The sequence below is a fragment of the Triplophysa rosa genome, linkage group LG15 (assembly GCF_024868665.1).
Source record: "Triplophysa rosa linkage group LG15, Trosa_1v2, whole genome shotgun sequence".
NCBI classification, from domain to species: domain Eukaryota; kingdom Metazoa; phylum Chordata; class Actinopteri; order Cypriniformes; family Nemacheilidae; genus Triplophysa; species Triplophysa rosa.
Genome location: NC_079904.1, coordinates 24394450 through 24412597, shown reverse-complemented (window position 1 = coordinate 24412597; position 18148 = coordinate 24394450). Strand labels below are relative to the sequence as shown.

Here is an 18148-nt window from a genome sequence, read left to right as displayed (position 1 = left end):
CGCGTGTGTGCGTGTGTGTGTGTACTGAATTACTGTCCTGCTTTGGTTCTGGTTCTTGATCGGATTCTGAAAGTGGATTTGTGTTGGACATACGGCTCCATCAGTTCCTAAACCCTCAGGTGTTGACCCCAGATCATTTATAAACCACTGCTGTCCTTCTGAAACCTCCTATCTCCAGATTTCATCATTTTTTTTAATGATTATTATTAGTCGCCCTTTGTGTTTGTCACTGGGTTTTGCAAATATCTAAAGCAATGTGAAGTATTAAAAAGTGCTTGTCAATGTAGACAACACAGTATGTTGTCATTTAAACATTTTTTTTCCATTTCCTGAAAAGCTGTGAATGTGCAAACATCTGAGGTTTTGGAATGACAGCGACGATATTAAAGAATGTGTACATATGTTGTTGTCAAACATGTATGTTGTCACTCAGGAGACACTCTCTTACCACAGTGACTGTAAAACACATTTCACTTGATAATCCAGACCTTGTGTGACAAAATATGACTATTACTGTACATGTGTGTATCATGATTGTGTAAAGACGTGAGCTCTGTGAGCTCTGAAGTCTTCATCATTTCACCAGCAGTATTACTCTGTATTCAGTGATTTATGGGACTGGAGGAATCAATCCGCTGTGATTATTTTCAGCCGTGTGCAGATAAGTGTGTGTGTTTATCAGGCCGCTGCATGAGTTTCTTCAGTAGAGATACACACCCAGACTGGGTAGATAAGAGAAGCGGGTGGGCGACGCGAGCGTGGTGATGATAGCATCTTCTTCTCTTTATTCCCCTCTCATTCTCATCTGCTGTGCTTTGTTGTAGTGAGAACAGTTGTGTTTCTCTGTGTTTTATCATCATCACCGTAGATAATACTGTAATCATTCAACATTTACACAGCCAGAGGAAGTCCTCTCATCAATTACTGCCGCTATAGACCGTTTCATCAGATATGCGCCTGCCTGACCCCCAGTTAACTCCTGGTGTGTGTTTGGCTAGTGTCGAATAATATAACTATTTATATTTGATTTAATTTATGTTAATATTCACTTGTATTATTATTTTACTGTATAATAACTGTATTAAATAAACGATTCGTTGAATTTCGTTGTATGTTGATTGTATTAAATAAACAATTTGTTGAATGGGTCCTGTTTGCTCGTACCGGATGGTACATTGACATCTAGCGGTTGAGCTTGGTATCGCAGTCTAAATTCAGAATATTAGAGAGACAAGTTTAGTCAAGTAACGCTTCTTCTCGGTGTCTTTTGATTGTTATCAGTAATAATCTACAGGCACTCTATTGTTTGTGAATGTGTACCGGAAGTTCAGTTGGGATCACAAAAATGCGCATGCGCAAGAACGTAGCGCTGTAGTACTCGAGTCCGAGACGTTTTTTTGTCTTGGACTCGTTGGTATTTGAACTCGGACTTGGTCATTGGTCTCGCAGATGTTCTAGTCGGTCTCGTCCGAGTCCAGCGATATATGTTTTATTTTCTCCTTCAAAACAAAACATTGATAGAGCAATATTCTTGTGATCCGAAAACTGTTGCCGACTCAAGAACGAGAGCTGCGCGTGCTCATAAGTTCTCTCTTCACACAGCAGTTCAGTCAGTGTGTGCTGTTGTTGTAATTAAATAACTCCGGTATATTGGTTCAAGTCCGCGGGACTGTCATGCACGCCAGAAAGTGAATAACTGAATTAATTTGTGGATAATATTAAGTGTTTACGGGAGACGCTAAACGGGAACGATTCAGCTGAACTGGTTCGACCGGTTCACTAAAAAGAAAGAACCGGTTCGAATGAACGATTCGTCCGCGGCGCGAACCAGCGTCAATCATTCATCAGGCACGATGTCAGCGAGCAGCGGCATAATACAGATTGGTTTTACAAACCATAATAAATGTATCGACAGTGCGCTTAAAAGGAAACTTTTTGCAACAAAACTTTCCCCGAAACATGTGGGACAACATCCAATTTCGTAAGACACCTGCAAAGGCATCACAAAGAGAGGTAAGTTAATGCCATGTTTCAGAGTTAGCATTGCATTTGAGTATTTTAGAAAGTTTGGAAAGTAGGGCTTAAAGATAAGATTGATCGTATTTTTATTGTCATTGTGATGAACATGTTATTTAAGGATGGGCACCGACGTGCTTATGAACGAGCCGTGGAGCCTCTGCTCTTTCAAGCGGCTCCTCTATCGAACACGCACGTGCACGGGCAGGCGCGCGCACGCACGCACACACACACACACGCACAAAAGTGTTCATTGCTGCACAACCTTGCTGTTAGGAGGGCTGATAAAAAAGTTCCTTAAAAAAGTAATAAACAGTTACACTTCGGCTTTGTGACTTTAGTGCTATACCTATATAGTAAAAATAAAATGACCTTATTTTATCTGCTTTTTGATCATTACAAACAATAATGAAAATGATTATCTTAGAATAGAAGATATGCTGTCTCTTGCATCACATAAATTATCAATAGTTAAGTATGTGGTCTTGTAGTCATGATTTTTTTCTGTCTTGACTGTCTCAATTGGACTTGGACTTGACTTGGACTCGGACCTCTTTGGACTCGGACTTGACTCGGTCTGGACTAGTCCTGGTCTTGGACTTGTCTTGAACTCGACAATGGTGGACTTCACTACACCCCTACAAGAACTTTTGTGTATGTTGTTAAGATGAAACCGTCTAAACTCCATTCTTAAAACACACAAACGCACACGCATACACACACACACTCACTCACTCACTCACACACACACACACGCACAGGCTTTGGTTGACTATCCCCGTAGGGACAGTCCATAGGCGTAATGTTTTTTATACTGTACAAACTGTATATTCTATCCCCTACCCCTAACCCTATCCCTAACCCTAAAGATCATAGAACACTTTTTGCATTTTTAGATTTGTAAAAAATATTGTTCTGTACAATTTATAAGCTTTTGTGCCCATGAGGACCTCAATTTTGGTCCCCACAGTGACACGAGTCCCCATGAGTTGGTGTGCATTCAGGTTTAGGTCCCCACTGGGATATACAAACATGAACGCGCACACACACTCACTCACACACACAGAACGAATACAGTTCACAGGTCACTGTCCCCGTGTCTCCTCCCTCTTGATGTTAGTGTGTGTAATGAAACAAGAGCTTCTTCACAGCATCACTTCATGTGTCGAACACACAGTTCTCATCTATCTCTTGTCTGTTGAAATCAATCGCTGATGTTCTTTTATTGATTTGCTCGTCTTGTGTGGAGTCTTTTCATGTAGGATTTTTCTGAAGGGAATATCGTGTGATTCCAGCGAGCGACACGCATCTCAGATGATGATGATGGAGTGATGGAGCGCTCGGTTATCATCATGAACGACAGCAGAATAAACTCCTGCTGATGTCACTCACTTCAGTCATGAGGCGTTCAGTTGTCTCGCCTTTGATTCAATCCTGATGTGGGTGTGTGTAGCCTGGTTGAATCGGAGTCCATTTCTGCTGGACACATCTGATAATCTGATAATCATATGTGTATGTACAGTACAAACATCAGTGTGAACTTCAGCTTCAGGTGTCAAGACTGATGAAGAGATCACCCAGAAGATCATCTTTAGCGCTCTTCAGTATTCTGACGGGTTCAGTGTGATGTCTTCATGTGTATCTCACCTGGATGCATTTCTGAATGATTCTTTTCTTGGGTTGACCTCAGGTGTGCTAACGGCTATTTTGGGCGTCCCAACGTTCCCGGAGGTTCCTGTGAGCCGTGTGTGTGTAACGGTAACCTGGACCTCACAGCATCTGTCAGTTGTGATGCTGTGACCGGAGCGTGTCTGCGCTGTCGAGGTGGATACGGAGGAGCGGCCTGTGAAACATGTGCTGACGGATACTTTGGAGATGCTCTTGTACACAAGAACTGCCAACGTGAGTTTTGTCTCTTTATATTCCACATATGTGACCCTGGATCACAAAACCAGTCTTAAGTAGCACGGGAACATTTTTAGTAAAAGACAAAAATACATTGTGTGGGTCAAAATTATCGATTTTTCTTTTATGTCAAAAATCATTAGGATATTAAGTAAAGATCATGTTCCATGAAGATATTTTGTAAATTTCCTACCTTAAATATATAAAAACTTTATTTTTGTGAGTGGATGGTCTGCCACAGTGCCCCTGATTAACAACTTCAAAGGCGATTTTCTCAATATTTAGATTTTTTTTGCACTCTCAGATTCCTGAGTTTTAAACGGTTGTATCTGAGCCAGATATTGTCCTATTCTAACAACTCATATATCAATAGAATGCTTATTTATTCATCTTTCAGATTATGTAAAAATCTCAATTTTGAAAAATTGACCCATAAGATTGGTTTTGTTGTCCAGGGTCACATATGATGTTAACATTCACTCATGCTGTCATATCAACAACACCCTTACAAACATCCACAAGACACATTTAGTGTGAAGTGTAAGCCAGTGTCATACTGCCATCATAACCATTTCTATCCAGAATCAAGCGTAGCGTCAGTTCTGGCAGGTCACGTGAGCAGTGGCGACCCCAAGGGGGGACCAGGGGGTCCGCGGCTCCCCCCAAAAAGTCACTGGCACCCCATTGGCCCCCCAACCAGAATGAGATTTTTTAAATATATATATTTTTAGATTAGAATAATAGTATTAATATTTATTAATTAAAATGTACATTATCGAAGCACTATGTAAAAAAATAACTTGTATAATGTGTTATGTAGAATACGATCTCAACCCCTCCTCTCTCGTTTAACCTGCGAAACCGCGACTAATATGCGCACGGCAGCCGCAGTACCACGCACGCGACGTCATGTTTGCTCCTGTTCAGTCAGCACGCATGAAAGGGGTAGAGGGTTGGAGACGAAACTCACAAACTAGTAAGTAAAACGTGGTTTATTGTATGATAAAACTTATTGTATCAAACTCTAATACGGGTTTGGCTAACTGAGATTAAGCTAGTCGCTAAGGCATTGGATTTGAATTATTCTGCTGCTCATACTTGCATTTTGATCGATCACTATACATGTTTGGTTAATACATTACTCCATCAGCTGATCTTTAAATTGTTGGATTTGCAGTTTTTGGCATGTATTACTATCATATTTTTTTTTAGTCAAATATATGTAGAACAGTTAGCGAATTAGCATGTATCGATTAAACACTGAAAATATTAGTAAATTAAATTAGAAATTAAATCGTAAGACTAGTAATAACTTTATATGATCCCAGTAGTATTAATGGCAATGCCAAAACTCTTAACCATTAGATCAGGGGTGTCAAACTCGATTTCATCCCGGGCCACATCAGTATTATGGTTGCTCTCAAAGGGCCGGTTGTAACTGTAAGACTATATAAATGTATCCACTCTTTTATCACACTGCATAATTACATCTGCAATTAATTACTCCTTTTGGTAATAACTCAATTAATACCTAGTTTTGACAGTAAAAGACCAGTAAAATAAAGTGTATTCAAGTGTACAACTATTGTACAGTTTATTTAAAAAAATAAAAGATATGTTTCTGTATGAACACATAGTCGGTCTGCATAGTGTTTCTTGACAAGCTAACATTTTTAAAGGCCTTTGTGGTCAGGGCACACTTGCTCACATATCTTCAGCATACACTGCTTTAAAAATGTACCTTCTGAAAAACACTTGGTAACTCGGGCGATTTCTTCAGCCACAATAAAGCTGGCTTTCACGGCTGCATCACTTTTTGCAGAAGCATTTGCAAACAAATTCTGCCAAAAATGTAAGTTTTTTTCAAGTCTTGTACCTTTTGTTGCTTTTCTTGGTGGCTAAGGTTAGCATACTTTGCTCCGTGTTTGGTTTCGAAGTGCCGATGTAAATTGTACTGTATTCTTTGAGCACAGCCACCCCTGTTGAAAAAAACAGTATAAGCTGGGTTAGGTATGTTTTGATGCTGGTTGGACCAGCTTAAACCAGCTATGGACCAGCACATGACCAGCTAAAGACCAGCTAAACCAGCATCAAAACATACCAAACCAGCATATGCTGTTTTTTTAACAGGGATGGCCTCCTGGCAAAGACGACACACCGGCTTGTTTCCATTAAGCACAAACATGTATTTGCTTTCCATCCCTCTTGAAATAGCCTCCCCTCTGCATCAATTTTTCCTTGTTTGACACGATGTAATCTAATTAATATGTATATATCATATCACTCACTTATTACACGGCTGGTTGGAATGCTTGATTCTGATTGGCCAGTCGCGACATTTGCAGGTTCGTTATTCCCAGATAACCTCTCAAAACTAATAACACAGGGTAACCCGGACGCAACAAATCATTTTGACAGGTTTTTTTGACAAATTAAATATAAATGTGTCTTTTAATAAAATATATGACATTATATTTACAAATTATTAAACCAAATTGAATGTTCATGACATTTGGACGTTGTTTCTTACCTTAAAACCGAAAGTAAACAGCTTTTCCTGTTAGGTCTGCATTCAGTAAAAATGAGCTAATACAATATTACAAATTCACATTTCATGTCCAGTTTTTTTCTCATGTGGCAAGTATCCCATGTAATAAGCGGGATAATGTACAAGCAGCCGGCTGTTATCGCGAAATAAGCCCCTCCAGTGTGAAACAAGAAACAACCTGATCGCACTGGACGGGCTTATTTCTGCGATATATACGGACACTGCCACCTACTGGCTAGATGTCGTCATCGCGCAGGTAATAAAGTTGAGTTGCATTTTCAGGTCTTGGACATAAAATGTATAATAACAGTACAATAATTTGTAAGCTCTCGCGGGCCACATAAAATGAGGGGGCGGGCCGGATTTGGCCCGCGGGCCTTGTATTTGACACATGTGCATTAGATTCAGGCATAATACATTTTTTTAAATGTGCCACCCTAAGATTTGTACTGGCCCCTTTGTGCCACCCCCTAAAAAAAATCCTGGGGGCGCCACTGCACGTGAGTCAAGCTTGCGTCAGCCGATCACATCAGATGCAGCTAATCAATGTTAATCAATAATCACACAACACACACTAAGTTTCCTTTCTCTGCTCCTTATCAGCTGCTCAATCGTGCCCACCTCCATCCCCGTCTCCTCCATATCTGCTGCGTCTGTCAGATCATTTCATTGAATCCTGTTACACATCGTGAGCTGTTCTGGTTCTCCATCGATGCGCTCCCGCTCTGTCCACGCAGAGAGTTCGCCCAGAACACTTTCATTCCACCAACTTGAAATATATGCTATTGTTGAAATATTTGACGACAGTGGTCCTGACAGAACGAGATTAAACACCAAAACATCAATCCAGAATAAGAATTTGTTGTAAACCTTGTCAGTAAAGGAGAGACACTACAAAGACTCAGAGACACAACGTTTGTCAGTCATTATAAGAGTTTGTTTTTTGCAGAAATAAAATGATGTTGTTTGACACAGCCAGTATGACAGATGGGGGTGTGTAAAGAGAGAGAGAGAGAGAGAGCAGGTTGGTTCTGTGGGCTCTCGACCCTCAAGGACATCACCGACAGATTCTCCTCAACACCATCTGTGCTGCCCTCATCCAGACTCTGTGTGTGTGTGTGTGTGTGTGTGTGTGTGTGTGTGTGTGTGTTTGTGCGCATGTGTAAAGCATATTTGATTGTATTGAGATGGCCTGCAGCGGTGTGTTTAAGTAGGTTAGAGAGTGGCCGTGTTTTGTGTACTGATCTGCATGTAAAGGAGTCATGGGACATTGAATAATCTCCCTTATTTTTAATTTGAGTTATTATACACGCTAGAGGCGAGCTCAAAACATGTTTATCATATTCACTTAGTCGAGACTGAAGAATGAAAAGATGAAGATTTGATGTTTTCAGATGTTGCTTATAAAGCTGCTAGAAATCAAATGACATTAATATTCACACACACTGTACAAGAGTAATGTTTTAAACACTTGATATTGTGCTCACATTGTTCGGTCATATTAATGAAATGCAGATGTAAAGAGTCACAGGTTTATATTATATAGAGAGAGATGTTTTGGGTGGTTTTTTAAGTCAGATGTGATGAGTTTGATCACATGCAGAAGTTGATGAGCACATTTATTCTTTACAGGATATGTGTGATTATGTGGTTAGTTGTATTTGTTTATGGGTTTATATTCCGTCTGTATTCAGAACAAGGTGCTAGTTGAACTGATGACATCACGCTCAGAGAGCACTGTATTGACGTCTGCAGTGTCTGCGTTATGAAAGTTTTCCAATGCGCTTCCGGTTGTTATCCATCAAAACATCTTTTTATTTGATGAAAGAAGATCGTGCCGCTGTCTCAGGTCTTTCTTTCTTTCTGTTGGGGTTTGAGAGCAGAACAGTGTAACACGGGACACACAGCTCAGTGGGAGACACACACGTTTTCATGACCTACATGTGAAAGAAAAGCTTTTGTAACAGCATACAGTGGTGCATTATGGGCCGGCTATCCAATCAATCCCACACGAACCCCAAAACACCTCAGTCTGGAATATGAAATTGACATTCATTCATTCATTCTGTAGTGATGAACTTGAGATGAATGAAATCACTGCGTTTCCAAACACCAGGAGGGGCGTTCTGAAAGCTTTGCCAAACATTTCTGAACACCGCATGGAAATAAAATGACTGATATGATTACTGTTACTGTTACTGTTAAAACAGACAGAAACTTATTTAAAGACGTCTGTGAGCTACCGCATAAACTATAAAACTGCACGATCAGGGGTAAAACGATCATCACGATTATTTTGCTCAAAATTTTTTATGTTTTATTATTTTGTCAGTTCAGAACTTCAGTTTTAATTTTCACTTCAGCATGTTTATTAGGCCTATACTTTACAGCCAATGAATATGTTATAATCTGCTGCCATTGAACTTCTTCAACACCGTACGTCAAAGCACGCAGTCAGTCATGTAAACCAGGGCTAGTCAAGTGTTCAATCATCTTTACCTGGCCCGCCTTAAACATTTAACAACGGTGTGCTTTGAGAAATGTCCGTCCTGAGACGCCACATCTTTGAAAGTCCCAAACGCTGCTACATTCAATACAAAAGTATTTCCCGCGGCTCGTAACGATTGACGTCTTCTAAAGTGATTCGATCGGTCTGTCCAAGAAACGTAATTATTTACAACGTTATCCACAGCCACAGGCAGTCGGTTTGCGCACGTGATAGGTCATGTCCAGAACATGTCTTGTGCCCTTAAAAGTAACTGCAGGAAGGGTACACGTACACCACGTGAACTGTTTTTATTACTGCGTTCATTATGTATGATTTAAACGGCCAAATTTGCAAAAAAAACAGCTGTTCATCTCCCTCCAGAACTCGCACTACAAAGGATCTGCCCTTCTACACATGAATGCGATTGGAATTCACCCGAAGCGATAATAGCGCTCAGTTTCTTGCACAGATCAATTGATTCGCTTTAGAATACGCCAGTTTGACGTAAAGGGGCAGTGATGACTTTTGTGCTGAATGTATTAGCGTTTTTGACTTTCATTAATTCTTCATAAATAGACTATCTACTTGAAAAAACAATGCCAACCACATCTTGGATAGACTGGTGGTGAATAAATGAACAGCAATTTTATTTTTGAGTAAACTAACGCTACAAGGAATATAAAATTAAATGAAAAAGACAATATCCCTCTGAATTAAATATCATGAAAAGGCACAAATACCGGATGCAATGTTTGTATGCATGTTTTAATATATGACCTATCAGTAACGTATAAAATGAACAAAATGCAATAAATAACATAAATACAAGATAACAGAAGAAATGAGAATATGGTAAAAACTGGCCTGCATTCTATTTATACTTTTGGAATCTGGCCCTCTAAGAAAAGTAGCTGAAGACCCCTGATCTAAACACTCCATCACTAAACATTTTGTGAAACATTCAGTGTTTTTTTTAATTATAAATCATTACTATTGGTCACCCTTTATGTTTGTATGTGGGTTTTGCAAAAAAGTATGAAAATAAGGCAGCGGCTATTTGCATGCACTTAGTAGCAATAGGTTATGTTAATAGCAGCATTTCTTAGCGATATGCCATTTACACTAACCAAAAATAGTTGTATTTTCTTTGGATTAAATAGAAATAGTTGTTAGATGTTATGTTCTTATAAATGATAGGGGGCAGTTGTGGCCTAATGGTTAGAGAGTCGGACTCGTGACCAGAAGGTTGCCGGTTCGATTCCCAGGGGTAACAACTGAGGTGCCCTTGAGCAAGGCACCTGACCCCTACTTGCTCCCCGGGCAGCTGCAGTGATAGCTGCCCACTGCTCCGGGGGTGCGTGTGGTCACCACTTGCTGTGCGTGTGTTCACTACTCTCTGGATGGGTTAAATGCAGAGGTTGCCTTGTACTTGTACATGTGTAATGACAATAAAGTTGAATCTAATCTAATGATGGCAGATAATGTTACTATTTGCACATCAGTATTGTTGTGCATTAAACATTATGCAATAATAACAGAGTGTAAATCATTATATTTATAAAAAATATTAAAATGATGGCAACTTATTGAGATATTAAAGCCCTCCACCTACCCCTAACCTTACCCTAAACCTCAACTTTATGAATAAAAATGAATTTTAAGTCTTGAACTTTAATGTCTTTATGATCTGTAATGTGATAGAAAAAGGTAATAGAGTGTTTTCAGTGAGAGGTGGATTAGAACCCCAGTCTCCTGTGCCTCGCTTTACAGACGTTACACCTCACGCCACTGGGTCGCGTCATTCCTACACTTTCTCTATTCCAATCATTGGTGGGCGGGGCTAGTGCAAGTATTCTCTGCCAACAAGACGGGATATTTATACTCAGTGTAAATAAACACTCCTTTAAAATTGTCACATTTACGTCTGTTTCCCTATTTAGTTTTCTACGGTTTTTGCCATTGGACTTAATTTTGCCACGATCCCTTACCTGTTCCTCGTTTGTTTAACACGCACCTGTTAGTTGTTATCGCCGTCACTTGTACACTATTTAGCCACTGCCTTTTTCATTTGTTCTTGGTCTTGTCTACTGTGTTGTAACTGCCTACTTGGACTTCTGTTTATGTGTATCGAGTGCTTTCATTAAATATATTGTCACTGTGGATTACCTTCGTCTACCGGGAACCGTAACAAAAATAATGCAGTGACATTTTTTTGCTTTTTTATTTCCTGTAAATTGGCCGTTTAAAAGATACAAGCTTCGCAATGATTTTTTGACCTTTTGTGCTTTCTTTTCATTAATATCACAACGATTATGCTCAGTTAATTGTGGGAAGCATAAATCGTTATCACGATTAATCCTGCAGCCCTAGAATGAACACTGAAACACACCAAGCTCTTAAATGCAGAATAATTGCTCTTTATTTTTGTGTTATCGGATGTGTGTGTTTCAGCGTGTGCGTGTCACCTGAGCGGATCGATGTCTGAGGTGTGTCATCAGGAGACGGGTCAGTGTCAGTGCAGAAATCATGTGATTGGACGTCAGTGTGATGAGTGCATGGTGGGTATACGCACACACTGATTCTACTGTTCCAGAACCTAGTGAGCTGACTACCTAGACAGCATTTTTAGGCATCATGGACACATTTATAGACGTTTCATTGGACGCACACACCTGGCCCAAAGCTGTAACTTACTTATTTTATTTCATATTGATTTATATTAATATTTTATTGTATAATAATTGAATGAAATAAAAAGAAGGTTGAATTTGATTGTGTATTCATTTTATTAAATCAACAATTTGTTGAATGTGTTGTGTAAGGTAAACTTAACATTTAAGTTTAGCCAAGTAACAGTTCTACTGGACAAACAGAAATTGAATTCCGTTCATAAACTGAAGAAAGTTAAATATAAGCAGTGTTTACATGAGGACTTTATATTGTCAGCTTTATAGAGCATACGTATATACTGTATGTGCAGTCAAGAGCCACTGTCCCAATAACTGTCCTCACTTCCACAAACATCTTAAATCATGAGAAACATTGTTGTGTGTGTGTGTGTGTGTCTCTTTGCATTGTGATGTGATGAAAGTGTAGACAGTGAAGCAGCTCACTGGCTTCTGAAACGCATCTTTATATCACACATGCGCTCATTATATTTCATGAAATATGATTCTCTTTTCATTGTTTGAATCCTTCTGTTTTCTGGTGAATGTGTCTCTCTGCTGGTTTGTTTTCTCCTCATCACCCGTCCGTCCCTCCGTCCGTCCGTGTGTGTGTTTAGCCCAATTGTTGGTGGGACAGTGAGTCTCAGTTGTGTAAGCCGTGTCAGTGTAGTCTTCGGGGCTCAGTGTCGCAGCGCTGTGATTCTGAGGGCAGGTGCATCTGTCGCGCCGGTTACCTGGGCCGCAGGTGTGACCTCGTGCGCCCGCCTCACGCCCGCAGGGAGACCCGCCGACCCGTCCAACAGGTTCCCATCCGGCACATCCAGAGATGGGAGAGCAGAGGGGGCTGCCCGCGAGGGGCTTACCGCCCCGGTACAGGGGTAAATCTACAGCATGACGGGTGCACAGGTCTTGTGTGTTTGTGCATGAGTGGGAAAATAGCATCTCATCAACGTCTCCATTCCGGTTTTAGAAGAGATCTCAACAATATTGTTATTAGATACAACAGGGCTCGACATTAATGCTTGTCCGGGACAAGTCAATGTTTTGTGAGAGAGAATTTTATTTACCCGACCGGACAAGTAACTTGAAAAATATATATATAATAATATTATTAAAATAATAATAACAGTGCAACGAAAATACTGGTCTGTGCTAAGAATATGTGCAGTAGACAGAGCTGCATGTTTGTGTGTGACAGTAATCGATGGCGCAGCGCATTGAGTCCATATAACTGATGCGGACGCAGAATCTTGTCGTTTAAATGTCATCTGGCTGTTCTGAGTGAATGAGGAGCACAGTTTAACATACAACACGAGTGATGGTCGAGGATTTATCTGCGTCTGCACTGTATGAGGATGTGAACACATGAACTTCATCTCCTGAGTTGCTCTGAGAGTTACACTGCGTCTGAAATCGCCTACTTCCATACTATATAGTAGGCGAAAATGAGTATGAGTCATGAGTAGTATGTCCGAAACCTCAGATACCCGGATGGTCTACTGCTTCCGCACAGATTGGCGAGTGTGGATCGGATGGACACTTCTCTATCCCATGATGCTACGGGAGCCGAGCAACGGTCACATTTCAAAAGTAAACCAAATAAATATAGCGGAAAACTTTAAGGCGGACGTCCGTTTTTAATGTAAGTGCCAATAAATGAATTTCTCGTGACTAAATGATGTTTTCATCAATACTCACGTGTAGATTGTTGTTAATACGTCATAGGTCAAAGAGCATATGGGTCACATGACCATAAAACATGCCGGACACAGTGTGTTCCAAATGTATTCATACTACACCCACTCATACTATATAGAACGTAATGTTTTGACGGCCGATAAGTAGATACTTATTCAAATTCGCTACGTACTGTCACAGTATGCCATTTCAGACGCAACATTTATTTTGCTTTTTACACCGTGTCTACACCGGATGCGACAGGCGCGACGCGACATGACAACCTGCTTGTTCTTAATGGGTTTGTTGCATCGCGCCGCGCCGCATCCAGTGTGGACAAAATTTGAAATTATAATGGGTTCTAATGTATTTTTTAGTGTCTCGTCACGCCTGTCGCGTCTGGTGTAGACACGGTGTTACTGTTTGAGTTAAGTGAAGCTAAGCTATCGTCAAACACTCAAGTGTCTTCCAGACGACCCGTCAAAATAAAAGTCCTGTAATTAAAGTATCTTGAAGACTCGTACGAAGATTTTTTTTACTATAGTAAATAACACTTTAGTATACTACAGTAATTTATGTGGACAAATATACCTCTATTGTGTAGTAAAAAATCGAAATACACAGAACTTAGAAAAATTAAAACAAATTTAGGTCAACGAAATATTATATGGCCCTAATTTATCCATCTGTATGTAACATTAATGTCTTTTGTCAGTTACCTGCAGACACTAGGTAAAACGCTTATAAGCAAACTTGACCAATCAGGATCTGAAACAATTACATTGACACTTCAAATGAAATGTCACATGAAAAACCACGTGACAATGCTTAATGTCAAGGCCTGATACAGTAATTCACTGTTTCTGTTGTGAATGTTAAATAAGGTGAAAGGTTGTGATCCTGATGAGTTTTAGTTTCAGTGATATTTTCATGTGTGGTGTCATCGTGGAGGGACGTTTTCATGTTGTAAGTCTTTAAAAAGCATCAGACGGTGTTCTCTTCCAAGAGAGTTTTGTCATGTTGGCTCACAGCTCTGAGCGGATGGCAGCGCTTTTAACAAACACACGCCGCGTGGTGTGTGTGTGTGCGTGTGTGTGTGTGTGTGTGTGTGTGTGTGTGTGTGTGCGCTTTCATCTGTTTGGCATGAACGCTGTGGCGCTGACAGTAAATGCCAGGACAGCGTTCTCATTGGTTGTCATGGTGACAGCGCACCTGTTCCCAGCAGACAGATGGCTGTCAATCAGCCGGCAGCGGCGGCCACAGATTCATCATCAGAATCAGAATCAGAATCAGAAGAGCTTTATTGCCAAGTGTGCTTGCACACACAAGGAATTTTCTTTGGTGTTGGAAGCTTCTAGTACAGACATTTAACACAATGACAATACAATATAATACGATTATATTGTATCATCTCTCAACATTCAAATGAAACGATCTTCAGCATCAGTTTAAAGGCGCGCTGTGTAGTTGTGGGTTTGTAGTAACTGCATGTGATCAGGATTGTGTGACATCTGTGTTTCTGTTGTGCTGCTAACATCAGGATCAGGAGTTTGAGTCTCAGGAAAATCTAGAGATTCGACTGCGAGATGGTTTGGATGAAAAAAGACGCTTTAAACAAAATAAGTCTTGAAACTCCTGATGAAGTCAAACTTTTGTTCTTTTCTGTTGTTTGTCCACATTAGACTAAATATAATATCGTTTTAGTTCAGCTTGTTACCAGACTGGAATCAAGTTGTTGTCTTTGCTTAAAAAGAAATATCGGTTTGTGTTCTCTTCATGAGCATGAAACACATCTGTGTGTCTTTCTCACGTCACATCATGTCTGTCTGTTGGTTGTTTGTTTGTTTGTTTGTTTGTTTGTTTGTGTAGTCGGGCACACACATGCAGGGCGGTCAGGGTTGTGTGCCATGTCACTGTAACTCTTTTGGATCAAAGTCTTTTGACTGTGATGAGAGCGGTCAGTGTCGCTGCCAGCCCGGCGTCTCTGGACAGAAGTGTGACCGCTGCGCTCCGGGACACTTCAGCTTTCAGGAGGGCGGCTGTACACGTGAGTATGATGACCTCTGACCCCGGAGTGCTGATGTGATGTTTTGGTGGAATAATGAAATGGCAGTGCTTCAGGACAGACGAATCACAAGTTAGATCTCTTTATGAGCTCATGTTTCTCACAGACAGCGCTGTGATGAAGAGACACGCTCTTGTCGTGTGTCGTAACAAGCTGTGGTTTTTATTTCTCTCAGCTGAACTGTCCACATTAAACAGGAAGACAAATGACTTTGATCACATGAGAAAAACCTTGTTAATTAGACTCCTTTAATGTGTTATATCAAACATGTCTGAGAATCTTTAGAGGCTGATCAGCTCATTGTTGTTGAAAAGAGTGAAGATGACTCTATAGGTGCAGTGTACTGTAGCTCACAGAGGTCTGTTCTCAGCATCGAGTCTGTCTTTTATTACTACAAACTGACACCAGATGAGCTGTGACACCTGCGTAAAAATCCTCAAACATAATGTCATACATGGATTTTATTGATCAAATGAATATTTGGTGTGAGCCCTCTTTTAAAGTCTTTAGAGTTGTTCAGGTAGATTTGCAGGTGGGTTTCTTCGAGCGTCTAAGAGACATTTGCCCGGTTTCACAGACGAGGCTTAAGACTAGCACCAGACTGAAAATAACTTCTTTTAAGATAGATCAGTGCCATTGTTTTGTCTCAAGATGCACTCCAGTAATATTTTATCTAATGCATTTAAATAAAAGCCACTTAAATCTCCTAATTGAACTAAGGCCTAGTCCTGGCTTTAGCTAAGCCCTATCCGTGAAACCAGGTCATTGTCTTGTCTCAGTTTGGAAGTTATGACACTTCATATCTGCACATAGATTCAGCTTCTTGATTTTGAGAGTGTTTTACACGGATGTTACATACAGCTCTCTCTCTCTCTCTCTCTCAGCGTGCCAGTGTGCTCATGTGGGAAATAACTGCGATGCAAACACAGGGCAGTGTATCTGTCCACCCAGCACTGTGGGAGAGAGATGTGACAGATGTGCACCCAACCACTGGGGTCATGACATCACCACGGGCTGTAAGGTAGGGTCATCTGTCTGTCTCTCATCTTCTGATGAACACCTGCACACTTCACACACACTCAAGTCATGTTGGGCTGAATCATCTTCTGCTCACAGGCTTTTGCGATGATTTTCTTAATTCCTATAATATTAGTTTCACTACATGATGACACTAATGAGACGATCTTAATAAATGATCTGTAATCCGTGGCGGTGACTGATAATGTGAGGTGTTTGCTGTGTGCAGGCGTGCGGCTGTAGCGTGTTGGGTTCCGTCACGCAGCAGTGTAACATCAACACCGGCTGCTGTACGTGTCGTGAACAGATCATGGGTGAGAAATGTGACGAGTGTAAACTGGGTTACAGAGATTTCCCACAATGCATCTCCTGTCAGTGTTCGGAGGCCGGCTCGTCTGCAGACACCTGCGATGCAGTTTCAGGTCTCTGCGCATGTGCAGACAGAATTGGACAGTGCTCTTGTAAGGTACAGATTATTCATCCTCAGTTTATTTCAAGTGTCTTTTTGAATGAGTTTGGCTGCTTTAATGCTGTTCCTCACATCAGTCATAAAAATCCTCTGATTAGCTTTATACTCGATTGATCTTTCATGAAATCAGCAGATAAATATATGGCACATTTTTGATTGTTTTAAAGTAGGATTAAAGGCTTCACATCTGGAGAAAGTGTAACGCTCAGGGTCGATCACATGACCATCGTAAGCCAATCACGTCGTATAACATACACTATACAACATTTATAGATATCCTTGAGATAACTGTTGAATGAATATACAGTCAATTATTATATTATCAAATTATTATCAATATAGTAGGTATTATTAAATAATCGCTTATTTGCAATATGCCTTGAGCTAAATATACACTAAAGCAGGGGTGTTCAAAGTCAGTCCTGGAGGGCCGGTGTCCTGCAAAGTTTAGCTTCAACCCTAATCAAACGCACCTGAACAGCTAATCAAGGTCTCACAAAGCAGACTAGAAACTTCCAAACAGGTGTGTTGAGCCAAGTTGGAGCTAAACTCTTTAGGACAGTGGCCCTCCAGGACCGACATTGGACACCCCTGCACTAAAGCATTGATGCTACATGAAAATAAATATGACCACAATAATTCTACAAGAACTATAAAAAGGCCGAGCGAAACAACAATTGGTTACACATTTACATTCGTGCATTTGGCAGATGCTTTTATCCAAAGCGACTTACATTGCATGATACTATACATTTGTATCTGAGTACATGCAATCCCTGGGATGGAACCCATGACCTTTGCCCTGCTAGCGCCACGCTCTAACCACTGAGCCACAGGAAAGCTGGACATTGTCTTATATGAGGAAGTTTTAGAAAATCCAAATCCTGTGTGTGTGTGTGTGTGTGTGTGTGATGATGATGATGATGATAATGTGTGTGTAGGCTAAAGTGGAGGGTGTGAAGTGTGATCGCTGTAAGATGGGATCATTCGGCCTCAGTCACAGGAATCCAATGGGCTGCAGTCAGTGCTACTGCTTCGGCTTGAGCAGCTCATGTACTGAAGCTACAGGACTCATACGAATGAGAGTGAGTACACACGCACACACCTCACACACACACACACGCACACACCTCACAGACACACACACGCACACACCTCACACACACACACACGCACACACCTCACACACACACACACGCACACACCTCACACACACACACATGCACACACCTCACACACACACACATACACACACGCACACACCTCACAGACACACACATACACACACGCACACACC

General features: G+C 40.8%; 1 protein-coding gene across 1 annotated transcript in view; it reads left to right on the top strand.

Annotated features, from left to right (window-relative positions):
* Nucleotides 1–18148, top strand: part of lama2 (laminin, alpha 2) — a 134712-nt gene that overhangs the window by 73680 nt on the left and 42884 nt on the right. Inside the window, 7 exon segments of the mRNA XM_057352085.1 lie at nt 3707–3918; nt 11409–11515; nt 12241–12501; nt 15170–15347; nt 16250–16386; nt 16612–16848; nt 17793–17936. Of these exon segments, the coding sequence (XP_057208068.1) occupies nt 3707–3918; nt 11409–11515; nt 12241–12501; nt 15170–15347; nt 16250–16386; nt 16612–16848; nt 17793–17936 (1276 nt within the window).